The 19,238-nt window shown below is 34.8% G+C and overlaps 1 protein-coding gene and 1 pseudogene across 1 annotated transcript; both read left to right on the top strand.

Moving 5' to 3' along the window:
• Positions 1-908: 908 nt before the first annotated feature.
• Positions 909-2,632, top strand: LOC113301411 (putative ripening-related protein 1). The gene is made up of 2 exons (XM_026550192.1): positions 909-1,466; positions 2,062-2,632. The coding sequence occupies exons 1-2, from the start codon at positions 909-911 to the stop codon at positions 2,536-2,538; spliced, it is 1,035 nt and encodes a 344-aa protein (XP_026405977.1). The 3' UTR covers positions 2,539-2,632.
• Positions 2,633-3,014: 382 nt separating this feature from the next.
• On the top strand, positions 3,015-18,543 carry LOC113305865 (annotated as a pseudogene).
• The last annotated feature ends 695 nt before the right edge of the window (positions 18,544-19,238 follow it).

Genomic DNA, 19,238 nt, shown 5'->3' with positions numbered 1-19,238 from the left:
GTGTACTAGTTTCCTGTCCTTTTCAGTTATTGCTTAGACTAGCTAATTGGTCTAAAATCACTCGGCGATGAATAATGTTGAACTTTGGGAACAAGAATTATGAAGGGGTTTTTAATAGATTTTAGAATATATTTTTTTCTTGAAAAATCTTGTGTAAAATTAATAAGATCTTTCTTTATAGTGTCCAAATCATTTTTAAAGAAACAAGGTGGATATTCATCTGGACCTGGATATCACCACTTTCTAATTAAAAAATAGTATTTCATTACCATAGGAATTGCGCTTACGGAAATAATTTGCTTAATAATTTCTATGACCTAGGGCTAAGAGAGTAAGACAGTTAATAATTTCGCTACCATACGTACTAACAATTTCATCCCTTGCTATATACAGACAAAAATTAAATCAATAGATGAAACAAAATTGAGATATACTGTGAACACTTTTTTAGAAGTGTGCTCAAAATGGAATCGTCAGAAACCCAACACTTCCGGCGACAACTGAGAGAAATGTTCTCTATGATTTTGAAGCGCACTTGACAATCCGATGTAATCCATCACCATTAGATACGGATTCCATGCAAATCTCTTTTGACGTACTATTTTAAAGCTAGGAGATAAAGAAATTCCATATTGCCGCCCAACATTTAATATTTAGAAGGATCGGACAAAACTATATTTGTATGTTTCCGACCAATAAAAGAACAGAAAAGAATCTTGATTTACAGCCCTTTCGAACATGTTAAAAAAAACATGCAAGAACAATGATCAAGCATTGTTAAAATCAATAAGTAATCCATATTGATATATATATATATATAGTTCGCCATTCCACCTTTTACATACAAATCAAACATTAAGAAAGGACGCAACTACTTTGGTACATCCATATATAAGAAAAGAGCGAGAATGAAAACATTCTCATCACCATATATAGTTTTAGTAGTCCTTGTCCTGACTACAGTAATAATAAGTTCTTTGGAAGTTGAAGCTGGAACATGTAAACCTAGTGGAAAAATCAAAGGCATAAAACCTCCGAAAGGTAAATGCAAGAAAGGTTTTAATTCTGATTGTTGTAAACCAGGAGAATCTTACACAACATACAAGTGTTCTCCCTCCGACCGTCGAGCTGTTTTGACGAAAAATAGTTTTGAGAAAGGTGGAGATGGAGGAGGGCCATCGGAATGTGATAATAAATATCATTCTGATGACACTCCGGTGGTAGCATTATCAACTGGATGGTACAACAACGGAAACCGATGTTTGCACAAAATAATCATTAAAGGCAATGGACGCAGTGTCGTGGCTAAGGTGGTAGATGAATGTGACTCGACCATGGGCTGTGACGGAGAGCATGACTATCAACCACCATGCCCTCACAACATCGTCGATGCTTCCCCAGCAGTTTGGAAAGCTTTGGGTGTTCCTCGTGAAAACTGGGGCAACCTCGATGTTACTTGGTCTGATGCTTAATTATATGCTAAAATATATAAAATAAAACTAGGGAAGTCTTTACCTAGTTATGTTAAAAAAATAAAGTTTGTATTGCTGAAATTTTCAACAAAGTGAAATCACTTATGTTACGTATAGGGTTAACGATCTCTAATATGTTGTTTGTGCAACACTATCTTCTCCACCCATGCAAGACATCTAACTTCCGAAGGAAACTTGAATTTTACTGTCTGGCAGTTTATTCTTCCATGCATGCATTTATCGTTCAAACCTACTGAAACCACAAACAAGACTTTAGTTGACTTGGGGCTGCGGTCTTAATATGCTATAGAGGCCAGCTATTTCCAAGTCCTTCAATAAAATTAATGATATGCAACCGATCCAGATTAACATACAACCAACCTACATTAAACCATCAACCAAATTCAAAAATTATTTCAACCATTAACTAGACCATCCACATCTATGAATAGCCCCATAACGTTTCAAACTTTTAGCCACATCAAATAATAAGGAAAAAGAAAAAGAGATTATGAATTCATTTTTCTCACTCAATGTAGTTTTAGTACTAGTTCTCCCGATTTTGATTTCTTCTGGAGTCGAAGCTCAAACATGCAAACCTAGTGGAAAGCTCAAAGGGGTAAAACCTCCACCAGGTCAATGCAAGACAAATTTCGGTGCTGATTGTTGTAAACCAGGAAAATTTTACACAACTTATAAGTGTTCACCCACGGACCGACGAGCTGTTTTGACGTTAAATGATTTTCAGGAAGGCGGAGATGGTGGTGGACCATCAGCATGTGATAATCGATATCACCCTAACAATACACCAGTTGTAGCGTTATCAACTGGATGGTTTAACAATCAGAAACGATGTCTACGCAAAATGACGATCAAAGGTAATGGACGGAATGTGATGGCTAAGGTGGTTGATGAATGTGACTCGGCCATGGGTTGTGACAAGGAGCATGCTTATCAACCACCATGCCGTAATAATATTGTTGATGCCTCCCCGGCAGTTTGGAAAGCGTTGGGTGTGCCTCGTGCAAAGTGGGGCAACCTGGTTATCACTTGGTCAGATGCTTAGATATACTTATTTATGTTTATGTAAAATAAAACCGGGTTCTGTGAATTTGGGAGTATCAGAATTTGTTGCAGGGTTTTAGGCAGTATTGTGGTGCTTTTAAAAGAAGGTCTTGAGCTTGCAAAACTAGCATTAGAAATCAAATGTTTGAATTTTTTTTGATCCACAGGTACTTAATGTCCTTGCCTTGGCATATTTCATAAGACATACACAAAACGATATTCATTCTCTATTTACAAACTCTACTCCAAGAAAATACTTGTCCATTCTGAATATTTAATAAACGGTCTGCAACTAAAAACAAAAAGTGGGCAACAACTTAATTTGTGAAAAGAATTTCAGTAGCTCATCTCAATACACTATATATACCCGCATCACAATTCAACCATAACACACATCAAAGAGAAAACCACTAAGCAATTAAGCATACAAATATATATAGAGAAAAGGAAAAGATTAATTAGCAAAGCAAAATTAAGATGAAGAAAGGGGCGACTATGAACTCGTGTAATTTGATTTTACTAGCTCTCTTTATTACAAATATTACAAGTTATTCAGAGATTGTTGAAGCTCAAACATGCATACCTGGTGGCGAATCAATGGTATAACACCACCACCAGGTGGATGTAACAAAGAGAACTATTCTGGCTGTTGTGAACAAGGAGAAACTTATCCAATGTACACATGTTCACCTCCTGTTGGTCAAGCCGTCTTGATTATCAATAGCTTTGAGAAAGATGGAGATGGTGGTGATCCATCCAGATGCGATAACAATTATCATTCTGACGATACTCCGGTGGTAGCATTATCTACAGGATGGTTTAACGGTGGACAGCGGTGTATGAACAACATAGCTATAACAGGTAATGGACGGACAGTTGTTGCAATGGTTGTTGATGAGTGTGACTCAACTATGGGTTGTGTCAAGTTCTCGACAAGTCTTAGTTTTCTCGTTCATTATTTAGATATTTATACATTCATATGTCTTGGTCATCAAGACACAATACGTGAACTGCACGTACTTAGCTTTTCCTAAAATACATGACTCAAATATAGACTATTTTCTAATACCCTCTCTCAAGATGGAGCATGCAGATCACAAATGTCCATCTTGGACAAAAGAAACTTAAACTGAGCTTTTCCTAAGGCTTTTGTAAAGATATCAGTCAATTGCATCGTTGTAGGCGTGTAGGAGGGTGATATAATCTTCCTTATGATAGCATCTCTAACAAGATGACAATCAACTTCTATATGTTTTGTTCGTTCATGGAATAATGGATTCTGAGCAATATATAGTGTTGATTGACTATCACAAAAGAGATTCATCCCATGAGTATGATGAACTCCTAAATCACCAAGCAACTGTTTCAACCACTTCAATTCACACGTCACTACTGTCATAGATCTATATTCTGCTTCTGCTGAGGAACGAGAAACTGTATGCTGCTTCTTAGTCTTCCAAGAAATTGGAGAAAAACCAAGAAGAACAAACCATCATGTTAATGAACGTCTAGTCAATGGACAGCTTGCCCAATCTGAATCACACCATTCTTTATATAAAAACAGAGTTTTTTCGAGCGACGTGGTTAATCGGAGCTTCTCGTTGATTCTGGCCCCACCGAATTTTTAAAAAGGAAGTTTATTTGACGTGTACCATAAGGAAAAGTGCAAAAAGATTCCACGTATTTTTTTTGGAAACAAATATTTTGCTGCCAATAAAAGATTATCTCAAAAAATTAAATATTAACAAAAATAATTAAGTCATGCATTCACGGTTTCACCCAAAAACTAAATTAATCATGCATCAATCACGAAAATAATCACGCAATCAATCACATCATCGATTATAACATTAATAAATTAAAAAAAATTTATGAAAAATATATCCAATGTCCAATGTCCTGTTACAACTCTTCGAATTTCTCTTTTCCTAATTACAATTTCGTTCTATCAATTAAAATCAATTATTCCCGATGACACTTCTGATAATGAGAAACTTAAAAAAATGATTAAATTGATTGTGGATACTAACTTTTCGATCAGAGAATGTGTCTCTCTTGCAAATAACTCTATTGTTAATCCTGTTTGATAACAAAAAAAATTGCGCAATCGTTAGAATTTGAAACGAACAAATATTGATTAGCATATAAATAATCGAGCAAACAAACAAAAAAAAAATAACGGGCTAAGCTCATACAAAACAACAATAAAAAAACGAGCAATATTGTTGAATTAGTTAACGTCATTTACACGTTACTTTTTTTTTTAATTTTGTTTATACCATAATTAAAACAAAATAGATGTAAAATAAATTAAAAAAAGAAAGATTAAATAAGGTGAATTGTTAATTTTGTTATGTCTTGATATTTCCCGGATTTTGTATACTAATATGTTTCCAACCACTGATTATGATGATATGGATATAATATATATGTCCAAAATTTAAAGAGATTTTGATACCTATCAAGATTTTATTCCTTAAATTAAATATTGTTTTACCTATTTTGAGGTTTTGTTTTCCTGGAAATTTCATGCTCATGTTATCTATATAAAGTGCTCTGTAAGGTTGGGATCACGTGGTGAGTTTTTTTCCGCTAAGGTTTTTTCTTCTTGCTTTTTTATTATTCATTTTTTATTATTGTTAATAGTAATAATGAATATCGGATCTTTTTGATGATGTTTGGTTTTTGATATGCAGATGGTGGTTGTGAATCTCTTTGCTTTAATAGCGATAAATCAGCATTCAATGATGTCGTGTACAGATGAGGTGATGAGTTTGATATTTTGTTTCTTAGAATATGTGTTTTGAGCATTTTTAGTTTTCCATGGGAAAAAGAATTTGGGGCGAATAATATGTGTACCTGAAACCAGATCAACTTTCTGTTTATTCTTACACTAGCAATCAAAATTCTTACTTTTTCTAATTTTTGGGTTCATCATTTACTGCCTTCAACAGTAGCATGACTCACTTTATTTCTCTTTTCCCAATTCTTAATTTTTTTGTTTGTTTCCTGCATTTGCTGCCTTCAACAGTAGCATGACTTATTATATTTTTATTTTCCCAATTCAATTTTTTTTTCCTCATGAATGCATGATGCAGTTTCTTTTCAACCAGATTATGGTAAGAAATTTACGAATATCAATCGATATTATTTCCAAGATTTAGTTTTTGCCTTCTTCAGAAGATAAATATGGCTACCATAAATTGGTATTATTTCCAATAAATCGTCTTCTATTTATGGAATTTCCGGACTTGGTCGAATTCTATATAAAGCACTCGCACAAAGGTAAACTCTTATCATTTACCCTATTGTTTTTTATTCTCCTATAATTTTATTGTTTTTTGGTTTTATACTTTGGAGATTGATTTTTTTTTTTTGCAGATGATGGTAATATATCCTCGCAGCGAAGGATGAAGCGATGAACTTTTATCTTTCATAGTTCACAGTCCTTAAACATCTTCTATTACGCAACCGTAGTTTTTTTTTTATTCCTTTATTCCTTTTATTTTTTAGTATTTTTGTTCCTTTTAATTTATATTTGGTTTTGTTTTACAGTTGATCTTAATCGTTCCTCATAGTCAATATTGAAACAATAAAATTAAATATGGACGTTTACTTTCGTACGAGTGTATAGGTGAGGTAGTGAGAATCTTTTTCTATGGTTATCTTTGTTTCATATCTTTATTGCTACAGTTCCTATGATTTTTTCCCTTTTATGATTTTGCGCATGATTTTGTCCCTGCTGCTTCACTTTTGTAATATGTGATCGAATCAATTCAAGGATGAATGAGATACAAAATGATGAATGAGTTTCAATATTATTTTTCATTCCATAAAAAAAAGATTCTCATTCTTAAATGTGTAGAAAATACTCAATATATCTCAATTGTGTACAAAAGCAAACACAAAAAATAAAATAAAAAATATTAATTATATTCCTGGACATGAACGGAATAATCGCTTAGGCTAGCCTAACCGATTATTCCGTTTACGTTTCTCATTCAAATTGTACTTCATAAACGGAATAATCGCTTAGGCTAGCTTAGATTAAACTGTCACATATACCATTACACTATTTTTTTTAGGTTTTATGATCATATGAGAAACGTACTCAATTTGAATATTTTTAAATCAACAATATATGTCAAGAAGATTGTCATATATGAGACCATTGCAGATTTGCGGTAACTTGAATGAATGTTGTTAACTAAAAATTTCTTTGTTATTTGTAGGATTATCTGTGTTTTCTTGGGTTAGGAGCACGAGATTGTCAAGAAGGTTTTTAAGATCAAGAAACAGAAGGAGAATGTTAGAAATAGATAGATTTGTGAAAACTTTTTTGGGTTATATTAGATGAAGAATATTTTGATTTTCCAGTAGATAACAAATGCGTGTTTTCATGTTGTTGGTTTGGTTCGACTAAATCGTTTCTTTTGCTTAAAGGTTAATTTAGGTTCTTTGTGTTTATGAAGACCCTGAATTTGTATGGGGTGACATCCAAGGGTTCGACAAAGGGGTCTAATAAGTGATATGGCGTGGGAGTTCATCACGGTTACATTATAGGTTGAGTTTCTTTGGTTTGTCTTAGACTTTAGTCAGTTCACTGATATAAACTCTTTCATGTTTGTCGACTGCATTATAAGTTATTGGCTTATTCGCATTCGTGTCAAATACCAATAGTTGTAAGGGTTGCACTCGAATCCCAATCGACTTGAAGAAGAAATATTATAGGTGATATGGCATATATAACAATGGTACAGACTTAATATTATCGAAAATGATTGGTGTACCGTGGAGGAAATCCCGCGGTTGTACCGTGTGAGAGAGAAAAAAAAGGGCACCACCTTTGGCCCCACCTCCTGCAAATCCCCCTATGACTGCCCTAACAGCCTTTGGATTTATTTGCGGTGCAGATCGTGGTACACACCTTCGGTGTGTATCATCACTCTAATATTATATTGTATGATACTATTAAGGACTTAATTGAGGAGAAGCAGGTAACATCCAAGCGTCTTATCCCTAAAAAAGAGCTATAATGTCCCCAGACATACCTGATACTTCTCTTCCTCGAAGCCTCGAAAATAAAACTTACTTCTCCTGCTTACTCCAACAAATCTTAGTCCTCCTCCGCCTGCCCAACGGGACATCCGTATCAAGCGTAAGTCGTGCAAGGAAAGTGACAAACGGGCTGATGGAGATGCAGCTGATTAGATTTTTTACACTTCAGCATCCAATGGAGTTTTGGGTTTGTAAAAAACTGATTCCAGATAATTTAATAATAAAAAGTCTCTCTAACGGAATGTTTCTTTGACATGCAAAAGGGCCTTATGCATCGGTGTGGTTAGCGGCGTCAATAATTGTTCAAACTAGAGTGATTCCAAACTACAAGAACCTACTTTAGGAATAGCATTTTTGCATACAGCACATCCAACAGATAAGATAAAATTGAGTTACAAGTTAAGGATAACTCAGAGTTGCGAATTAGTGAGTGGTTCCCTATTGATATTGTGGGTTCTTACAATAATATGTTTGTTGATATCCTACCCAGAGTCGCGTCTTTTCGTTAAAAAAATTTAGGATGTTAAAGAGAATCCAAAGATAGTGTTGGTGTTAGGACTGATTACTAGATACGGTTCCTAACACATATTTCCAACTGTATTAAGAGATATGTTACCTGAAATATATTAGATGGTGGGAAAGTTTCCAATCAAGACCAATGTTGGGGTATACACAATCTTCAACAAGATATCAACCTGAAATTGCAGCTCACAGTACCTTGGAACAACCCTGAAAAGTTTATAAATAATTGTGAAAATTGTGGCGCAAAACAAACTAAAATTAATATTCAGTTAGTGACATCAACCGAATGTACGTTTGGCATACACATATTTACGATTCCGATGAATACTTTGGTATTCTTGAGTTTCATGGGAACAAAATTTTATTTTTTGTTAATGCAATAATCGATGCAGGAAATCAATTAAACAAGTTAGGTTGTTGGAGTCGGTAACTCCGTTACAAGCAAGACTAAATCGTTTGCGACGTAGGGTGTGATATTAGAGAGGAAAAATAAGAGAACACGTGGAATACGTCTAGGTGAGATGTATGTACATATATGTGTGTATTATTGTTCAACTTGCATGAGATATTAAATTACTGTTTTAAATGCATTATTAGTGTCCGAAGGAGGAATACAGTTATAGGAGTAGTTCCGAGATCGCCAAGGATGGATCCAGAAGAAGCAAGGGTAAATCGTAGCATGAATATAGATGCAATCATGTGATGAGATACCTAAGATTTGATTTGGGTGCAGGTTGAGTTAGTCTGTAATTCCTAAATTAAATACACAAAACTTATATCTCAACGATGCCACGATGAAGCGTCAGGCACGCATGAGTATCATGCTTTTAGATTGCAAGGATAGTCAAGGGACGAATACTTATCAGGGATAGTCATTTGTCCTTGAAATATGTAATTGATGCAGAAGGGAATTTTCATTTGGGAGTTGATTAGAGAACTGACTTACGCAGGCTTTCCAACAAAGTTCATTTGGGGCAATAACCTGACACAATGGAGTAGAAGAAAACAACAAAATGGATGATAAGAAGAAAAAAAAACGAAATGAATTTGGTAGACTCAGTTGTTCAGGAACTTGAATCCTCAGTGTGCTAGCTGCATCTAGCTTATCAAAAAAAAAAGACTGTACAATACTCATCATATGCATGCAGTAGAAAGATATTTTCGTATGCTGAACATTTTCGAAGGACCGCGTAGGCTTCTGCAAGACTTATAGAGAAGCATGTATTGTACTTGGATTATTCCACTGTGACAGTGACATCAAATACTAAAAATGCGTCGGTTTGGATTACAAATGATTAACCATATAATGAACTGCATTTAACATATAAGATGCGTGGATAATGTTGTTTTTTTATGGTGTATATAACTTGGGTGACTAAGATACTCGGATAATGTTGTTTTTAAAGGAAATGTGAGCACCCAAATTTATGATGGAACCTGAACCAAAATTCCAAACTAAAAATTGAAAAAGATCAGATATTGTTTTATAAATTGCATGTATAAGTTTCAACCTATGAGACCGTTGTACGGAAGACATGAAGTAGATAAAGTCATAAAACAAGCTTATCAAAAAACTGTCCTTGGTTTGGTTAATCAACTCCCTCTCCCCCACTAAGGAAAAATAATTCCTCGCTCCACGATTGTTTAGCGTATACTATATGTCTGAGATTTGTGAATGCAGATACATTTTTATTCGAAAAGACGGTGATGAATTGGAGAGACTCTGTAATCCGTTTCAGTGGAAATCGCTTGGGCAGGGCCGTCTTAGGGGCAAGGCGGACTAGCGGTCTCCTAGGGCCCCAAATTTTAAGGGGTCAAAATAAAAAAAGATTCTTCTAATAGTAGTTAATGTGTAACATATAATGAGTAAAGTGTTCTATCTCACTTATTTGCATTACAGATAATTTGTAACACTTATAGTTGTTAGCAAATGGTTTGTAACAGCTACAAAATTTATTTAAAATCTTAGCTTTTGAAAACAGCAACCAGTTTGGGCGGTAGTTTATGCCAAAATTTCGGCTTAGAACCCAAAATCTAACCAAAAGAGCTGAAATTTTTGTTACGGACATAGCCTAATTCAAGTTATCGCGCTAAACATACAAAATCTATTTTCCTATAATCTAAAATTTTAACTCTTATAATGATTTGGTAACCCATAAAAAACTTTAAATTTCAAGTTCGCATAGGACACCCTAGACGAGTAAGACGGCCTTGCGCCAGGGAAGTAATTATAGTTTCTACATAAGTCAAAGTACATGAACAAATGAAAGTGTTTCCGGTTCAATATGATTTGCTCCATCAAAAATACAAGTGGGTTACAATATTATGTAAGTATGTTTTCTGAATTAATTAATAACTTATGTGGATCCTTGAATGTTTGTAATTTCTATTTTGTATTTCTTATGTTTTTTATTAACTGTCTTATTTGACTAAGTCAAGTTATTAAAGAGACCTGTGAGAATCTCGTGACCAACCATATTAAATGTTGTATTATTACTGATAAAAATAAATGTATCAAGTAATTTTATTATTCTGGGGAATGTTTAAAAGAGTCTTATAGCCATAAATATTTTTATTTAGAAAATATAGTCGCAAATATTTTTATTTCGAAAGGGAATGGAGATAGATAAAAAACTTTATAAAGAATCTGATAGTTAATATTTTTATTTATTTAAAAAGGAATGAAAGTTGATAAGAAACATCTTAAATAGATTTGTTTATTTATATATTGAGATACAATATAAAATTTAGGATTAAATTTATATTAAAAATGATTAGTTTAATGAGAAAATATGTCTATAAAAAGAGCGGATAGTAAAAAGGACAGACCAAAACAGAATAGAAGACAGATAAATTAAAAAAGACAGAGAGAGTATTTGATTCTGATTTTTCTATGTTATTTTAGTTCTAATTATTCTTTCATTTAGTGATTAATTTTCATTTAAAGTATTTTTAGTTTTGTGCAAAGAAAGAAAACCAGAAAAAGTTATTAAGTTATTGAAAAAATTACTACATCTATTTAACCTCAATGATATACCAAAAATATCGAAGGACATCATCGAAACTGGGGAACTTATAAAAAATCAAATGGCCAAACGAGAATGTTTTGAGCAGATTATCATGTATCGCGATCTCTATGACGGTTTTGCTAATGAAGTACATGCACATAATGATTGAATGGACCAGAAAATGCAAAAATAAAATACATTAAAAAGCAAAAAAAGGAAAGCATAAACTCCAGAAATTTAAAAAATATCAAAACTAGAAAAAGTCTGAAAGGCATAACTTTTTAATTTGTTTTCTTTTATTACATTGCGTTTTTATTAGTTTATTGGATGTTTTATTAATTTTCAGGATCATAAGCTTATTGAATTTTAAAACATCATAAGCCAGACACTGGCCCGTGCATAGCACGGGTGACCAACTAGTCCTTTTAAATTAAGACCACTATCAGAGCGCAACAACATTCCTTGTCCTGGACTTTTCTTCAAGTATCTAACCACATGAAGTGCTGCTTCCCAATGCTCCATTCTAGGTTGTTGCATACATTGTGATAAAATGTGCACTTAGTAAGCCATCTCTGGTCTTGTAACTGACAGATAAATCAAACGGCCAACTAATCTTCTATATTTTTCCACATAATCAAGTATATTCCCTTTTGCCAATGCCAGTTGGTGATTCGTCTCCATAGGAAACTCTGCAGGTTTTGCACCCAATAATCATGTCTCCATTATAATGTCCAATGCATATTTTCTATGGCATATATAGAAACCTTGTTTACTACGAGCCACCTCCAATCCTAAGAAATATTTCAACTTTCCCAAATCCTTCATCTTGAAACATTGTCCCAAGTAAGTTTTAAAATTGTGAAGTTCAACAAGATCATTGCCTGCCACAATCAGATCATCAACATATACTAAGAAAGTAAGCTACATATTTTCCTTTGTCATAGTAAAAAGAGAGTAATCTGAATATGATTGTTTAAAACCATACTTCTTCAAGGTTGTTGATAACTTTGCACACCAACACCTAGGCGCCTGTTTAAGACCATATAACGATTTTTTCATTCGACATACCAAATTGGAATTTCCTTTGGAAAATCCTGGAGGTATCTTCATACGCACTTCTTCCTCAAAATCTCGATGCAGAAATGCATTATGGACATCCATTTGGTGCACTTCCAAATTCTTAACTGTTGCAATGGCTAGAAAAGTACGAACTGTTGTCATCTTTTCCACTGGTGCAAATGTTTCATTATAATCCAATTCTTCAACTTGATGATTCCCAAATGTCACCAATCTTTCCTTTAGACGTATCAAATTCCCATTTTCATCACGCTTCTCTGTATAAATCCATTTGCTTCCTAATGCCTTCTTACCAGGTGGTAATTCCTCCAATTCCCATGTTCCTTGTTCCTCTAGAGATTTTATTTCTTCTGCCATAGATTTTTGCCATCCTGGATGCTTCATAGCTTCTTTGAAGCTTTTGGGCTCATTTCCAGCCATTAGAGTTGCAAGATATTTTCTATGCACAGCAGAAAAACGATCACAACTAAGATAATATGTCAAAGGATAAGGTGTACCTGAGGATGATGATTGTGTAGGTTGAGTGGAAGGTGGACTATTTTCACGTACTGTATGCGTCACATAGACCTTGAGTCTGCTAGAAGGAATTTTCTGACGTTTTCCTTTACCCATCTCACTGATGTTATTATCTACCGTAACTTCCACCGAAGTGTCATTGGATGAAGCATCATGTTCAGTCTCCTCAGGTTGTTATTGAACACTTCCTTGCAATTCTTATGTTGCACATTCAATACCAAGATGTGTATCATCACTTCTTTGTTGTTGCTGCATCTCAGGCTGCCGAGTTTCAATAACTTCTCCAGGAGACTGTACTTCTTCTCTATCCTGATCATCACTCCAACATGTTTCAATGCTTGATGGAGCAATATTATTTGACTGCTCAACATTGGATATCATATATGGAAACTGATGTTCATTAAAATCTACATCTCTTGACACCAAAAATTGTTTTGTGTCTAAGTCATAAACTTTCCATGCCTTTTTACCAAATGGATAACCAAGAAATACACACCTTCTTCCTCGACTGCAAACTTATCTCCTTTACTATTCTGATTGTGCACATAACACAAACATCCAAACACTCTCAACTGATCATATGGAGGTAACTTTCCAAACATAATTTCATATGGACTCTTATTATTGAGCAAAGGTGTTGGTGTTCGATTAATTAAGTATGCCGCAGTCAATGCACACTCCCCCAAAAACTGTATTGGTAAATTAGCTTGGAATCTCAAAGCTCTTGCAACATTCATTATATGTTGATGTTTTCTCTCAACTCTCCCATTTTGTTGGGGTGTACCAATACAAGACGTCTCAAATATGATTCCGTTGGTCTTAAAATAACCACGCAAAGCATTAAATTATGTTCCATTGTCACTCCTAACATTTTTGATTTCCTTGTCAAACTGACGTTTAATAAGAGCAATAAAGTTAAGAAATACCGATTCAACTTCAGTTTTATTCTTGATCAAATAAATCCACACACCTCTTGAAAAATCATCAACTATTGTTAAAAAATAATGAGCTCCACAAGACGAAGGTGTCTTGTAAGGCCCCCATAAATCCAAATGAACTAACTCAAATATGCAGCTAGCTTTACTCTGACTATTATGAAAACTACTTCGACGATGTTTTGCTCGTGGACAAATATCACAAGCATTATTATTCTTCCTATCTAACCTACTCATAGCTGGTATCTTTTGTAATACTTTCTCTTCCGGATGTCCCATTCTTTGATGTTATAGCTCATACGAATCTCCACGAACTGCAAGCACTTTAACTGAAGGTACATCACGAAACAGATATAGTCCACCTTGTCTCTCACCCACTCCAATCACCTTCCTCGTCAACCAGTCATGTATAGGACATAAACTGTTAGTACATTGCACAATACAAGCTAACTCATCGATCATCTGTGTGACCGAGATCAAGTTACATGTTATTTGAGGTACATAGAGAACATTGTTAAGCTTCAAACCACCAGGAAGAATCACAGTCCCTATTTTATCAGAGTTTGCAGACTTTCCATCTGGCAAGCCTACTGAGCATGCCGTAATTTTTTTTACTTCTATCATGTCATCAATGTTACATGTGACATGATTCGTAGCCACTGTATCCACAATCCAGGAAGTACGATTCTTTTTACCTTGCAATTGTAGTTTTGATTTGCTTGAACTCAAATAGTCCAACACTTGTTGAAGCTGAGACGCTGTTACGCCAACCAAGACAGCTCCATCTGTAGATATAGTACCACTATATTGATGTGTTGCTGGTACATTCAGATTATTTGCACGCACCGTATTGGTGTTGCCATATCCTCTTCCACCTTTGCCAGGCACATAATTACCTCGGCCTTTACCACCAGCTCTGTCGCCTCTACCAAATCCTCTACCACCACAATATCTTTCAACCCACCATTCAGGGTAGCCAATGATTTGAAAACACCTATCTTCAGAATGTCCAACTATGTTTCAGTGCTTACAAAACTTCGTAGCATCATACGTGCTTGTAGTTGATGTCTGATCAGGTTGCACTTTAAGCGTCATCACATTCTCCTGCACTTCTTTAGATAGAAGACCATCTCCCATTCTTAATCTCTCAGAGTTCACCACAGTTTGGTACGCAGCATCAATAGTTGGTAAAGGATCTCGTGCTAGAAATTGTTCACGCAGTGAGCTATACATACCACCCAGGCCAATCAAAAAATAGTGGAGATAATCTTCTTCTCGCAAGCTAGTTACCTGAGTTGCAATATTACAGGTACAAAGACCACACTACATTGTGGGATTTTCATATATGTCACTAGATCATCTCAGATTTTGTTTAATCTTCCATAATAGACAGCAACACTCTCAGACTTCCCTTGTTTACACTCACTCAAAGAAGATTTTAATTGATAGATTCTTGTGCCGCTGACAACAAAAAATATCTTCTTCAAGTGTGTCCATAGAAGACTCGCATCGTCATAATCTCCTAACATGGATCTGATTGAAGAATCCAGCGTGTTATTAATCCAGGAAACCACCATTGAATGGACAGCAATCCATTCCTCCAACTGGTTAGGATCTTCAGGTTGTTTAATGGTACCATCAACAAAACCAAACTTCCTCTTAGCTATCAAAGATCTTCTAATGGCTCTAGCCCATTCATCATAATTGGTTCCTTTCAAAGCAATCGAAGTAATTAGAATTCCAGGACCATCACTTGATCCAAGATGATACACCGGATTTTTCTTCGGTGAATCATAGACTATGTCTTTTCCCTTTGTTCCACCTGATGAGTTTGTTCCATCTCCTTCTCCCATCCCTTAAAAAGAACTTGAAAATTTTAGGGTTAGGGTTTTAACCTGGCTCTTGAGACCATGTCAAGTTCTCGACAAGTCTTAGTTTTCTCATTCATTATTTAGATATTTATACGTTCATATGTCTTGGTCATCAAGACACAATACGTGAACTGCACGTACTTAGCTTTTCCTAAAATACATGACTCAAATATAGACTATTTCCTAATAGATTGCGATGATGAACATGATTATCAGCCACCGTGCTCCGATAACATTATTGACGCTTCAAAGGCAGTGTGGAAACCATTGGGTGCTCCGATAACATTATTGACGCTTCAAAGGCAGTGTGGAAACCATTGGGTGTTTCGGGTGACAACTGGGGCCAGTTGGATATTGTCTGGTCTGATGCATAAATACATATATGCTTGTATATGTAGAAGTGCGTACATACATATATTCCGTGGCAGGGTTTTATTTCGCAAATATTATTTCATAACAAGTGAATAAAAATAGGATCTCTCTACACGTAAAAGATTATCATTTATTAATTGATTGTTGATAGCAGGCAGACTGATGGTTACATGATTCAAACATACAAATGTCCGTCCTTCTTTTGTGTCGAAATAGCTGTGTTGTAATTAGAAATTAGCATAAAGTTATAAACATTCTTTTTCGTCGAAAGCCTGTCTTTTCAACACTAAATGAGAGAGTAAGAATATGATCGCTTCTTACTTTTAACCCATCGCACCAGACGAAGTTGCTTGTTAAGCCCTGTGTGTCCAGTTAATCTGGAAAATTGACACTTGGTTGGATGATACCAAAAATTGACACAAAATTGGTTAAAAAAACCAAAATCAATAATTCCTGGGTGAAAAAAGATATTTAGATTTTGATATTGTTTAAATGGACAAAAATGTAAAAATAGTCAGGATGTAAACAGTTTCATCCTACCCATTTTTAAATATTTTTTCTTATTTTTAATTTACATCAGGATGCATCCAGTTTCATCCTTGTTATTTTTTAAGTTTAAGTCAGGATAAATCCAGTTTCATCCTTGCTATCTTTTTGGTTCATTTAACTCATAATAATTTTTACTCGTCCATTTGAACCATGTTTTAAAAATATTTGGACAAATGATCCATTTTCCGAAAAATTAAATTGGTAAGTACAGCTTTGAGAAAGGGATGCGTACACACCATCACTAATTCCCAAGTTTTATGCGTTTTCCTTGTTGGTAAGATAGGATAGACCCAAGTTCTACCTGGTCGTGAGAGTAACCAATTAAGTTTAAATAGCAGCTGCATTTCCCATGAAAGCTCGGGGTTAAGCAGTCTAGCTTGATCATATTGCTCCTATAATACAGTTAAGACCTCGGGTTCGATCCCAACTTACCAACAAAAAAGCATAAACTCAGATGCTGCATAGTCATGTAGAAGTGAGGATTTTGGGAGAGAAAAGTAAAGAGGGAATTAGGAATGTTGTTCTTGGCCAAGTGCCCAATTTATAACATGTAAGTGAGATTGTTTACGCACTTAAACTTTGCAATCACTCCAAAATCTTGTATAATTATTATAAATACCAACATTAAAAACATTATATTTTGTCATTTATATGAATCAGATCTCTAATACTAAGAATCGTTTAATTTCATTTGGGAAAAAAAAAAAGTTAGCTCTGCCATCCTGTAGTATTTACTTTCATTGTTTCCAAATGGTTCCTCATGTCGCTGCAGTATCCGCTTTAAGCCTGACAGTTGCCCGACAGTAAATTGAAAGTACTTGGTTGGCTTTACCTCAAGGTCAAGAGTGGGGTCGGAGACTCCCAAGTGGACTTGACGTCAACGGTGCCGTCTAGATAAGGCTCGAGGCTTTGGGCCAACCATTTGCATGGGCTGCAAAAAACGAATGACATGCAAATGCAACCAGCCCCTCATTGACTGCAACCAACATATCTAAGCATTAACTTATCTCTTAACGTACACAACATCAATTTTGGGATACAAGTTGCACACCTTCAATGCTCGTTATGAAATATGGTACTAAAAGAATCCCCTGGTAAAAAAAATGAGAAGTTGCACTGGCATCTCTCTGAGGACTGCTTGTTACTTGCTAGTATTACTTTTGGAAAAATACTAATAGGCAGAGTAAATATACACTAGCGGAGTGTCCATAACTGGAATACAATAGCACTTGTCTACTTGAAGTCATTCAACTGTGAACGAGAATGACAAACTAAAGCATGAGATATATACATGGAAGAAAACAGATACATTTCATTTTTCAGTATAAATGTTTGACCAAGTAAGATAAACTGGGCAATCTTTGAACAAATACATAAAGGTTACAAACTCCAAAATCACATTGCAGGAGAAAAAAAAGAAAAGGAAACTGGTCGAGTGAAGACTCAAAAGTCATTGTGAGTTTACATCAAAAACTACTATGAAATGCAAACAAATGAAAGATGAGAAGTAAGGATAAACAATTGTCCATATGAACCAGAAAGAAAAGAAAGAAAAAAAAAACCTTCAATTACGTTTTGGAATTGAATGAGTTTCTTTTTCATTTATCTGATTGCAAAAGCTAAAGCATAACTGATCATTTCCACAGTAGAAAAGAGAGGGGAAAGTCAGTCAATACGGATAGAGAACCCTACACCATAGACGTGATAATTAGGTTAGAAATTCAATTGATCAAGACTCATGGAGACCATCTGCAGTAGGGACTAGTCTTCATGGCTCAAAATGTGATTGGTTGTTGATTTTGATAAAATAGTACTGGTACTACACTACTATGAGTACGAGCATTCACTGGCTCATTCCTATTTATACTCTTTTTTACATACCACTTTGACACAACAAAAAAGTGGATTACTAAAACAACCACCATGCCACAAAAATATAGTTGATGCTTCAAAAGCAGTATGGAGAGCCTTGGGTGTTCCAGAAGAACAATGGGGACAGTTGCCTGTTACCTGGGTTGATGCTTAAATAAAGGTGTATTCAAGTTTGTTGCAGCAATTGTGTGTCCTCGATGAATATGTAAGTTGTATGGAAACTGTTTTATGTTCGCCAAAAACCAATGACGCATTGTATGCTAAGTCTAAGATGTTGGTGGCAGTACACCCCTAATAAATAATTCTGACTTTTATGTATGAAGTAAATTGGTACAATATGAACATCTACTTGTCTATCTGCAAAAGTTTCCATATACAGCTTACTAAGACAAGTCATCTCTATCATTCAAACATGTTCTAAAACAGTTATTAACCGTCTAGAAGTATCTAGCTTTATAAGTGGCCTCTACTTTTAAGGATTTTTTGTTATCTGGGTCTAGAAAATTTCTTAGAGTTTGTGATATATAATTTTACACAGAGACGGCATCATTCACAGTCTAGATAAAAAATAATCCTTATATCATTTCCATGGGGGTGTGAATTGTGCACACTAAGTTTGGTGTAAACTCTACACGGTGTCAGTAAAAAAGAAAAACGAGTATTGAGTAATAATAACCCCTTTCTTAATCACCAAGCTCTCTACACACTATAGCTAAACATTTTCCACGAATCCAATGTCATCTAAATGATAATGAAGTCAACCTTCTGACATGAATAAGTAACAGCCTGTTTCAGTTCATGTTAATCTACAAAAAAATAATTACATATAAAATAGAGGAGCAAGTCATTTTTTAACCATTGTACATAATCTGCACAAACGTAATATGGCATCTAAAGTATCATCCAAAGCACAAAGAGGAG

Source organism: Papaver somniferum, chromosome 8, assembly GCF_003573695.1.
Source record: "Papaver somniferum cultivar HN1 chromosome 8, ASM357369v1, whole genome shotgun sequence".
Classification (NCBI taxonomy): domain Eukaryota; kingdom Viridiplantae; phylum Streptophyta; class Magnoliopsida; order Ranunculales; family Papaveraceae; genus Papaver; species Papaver somniferum.
Note: the sequence above shows the minus strand (reverse complement) of the source record. Positions and strands in the feature narration are given on the sequence as shown.

What these genes read in the sequence shown, in the direction of transcription:
- LOC113301411 (XM_026550192.1), top strand. Translation starts at nt 909, where the DNA reads ATGAAAACATTCTCATCACCATATATAGTTTTAGTAGTCCTTGTCCTG. An exon ending in TCGATGTTACTTGGTCTGAT is followed by an intron (nt 1,467 to 2,061) that starts GCTTAATTATAT and finishes GTCGAAGCTCAA; the next exon opens with ACATGCAAACCTAGTGGAAA.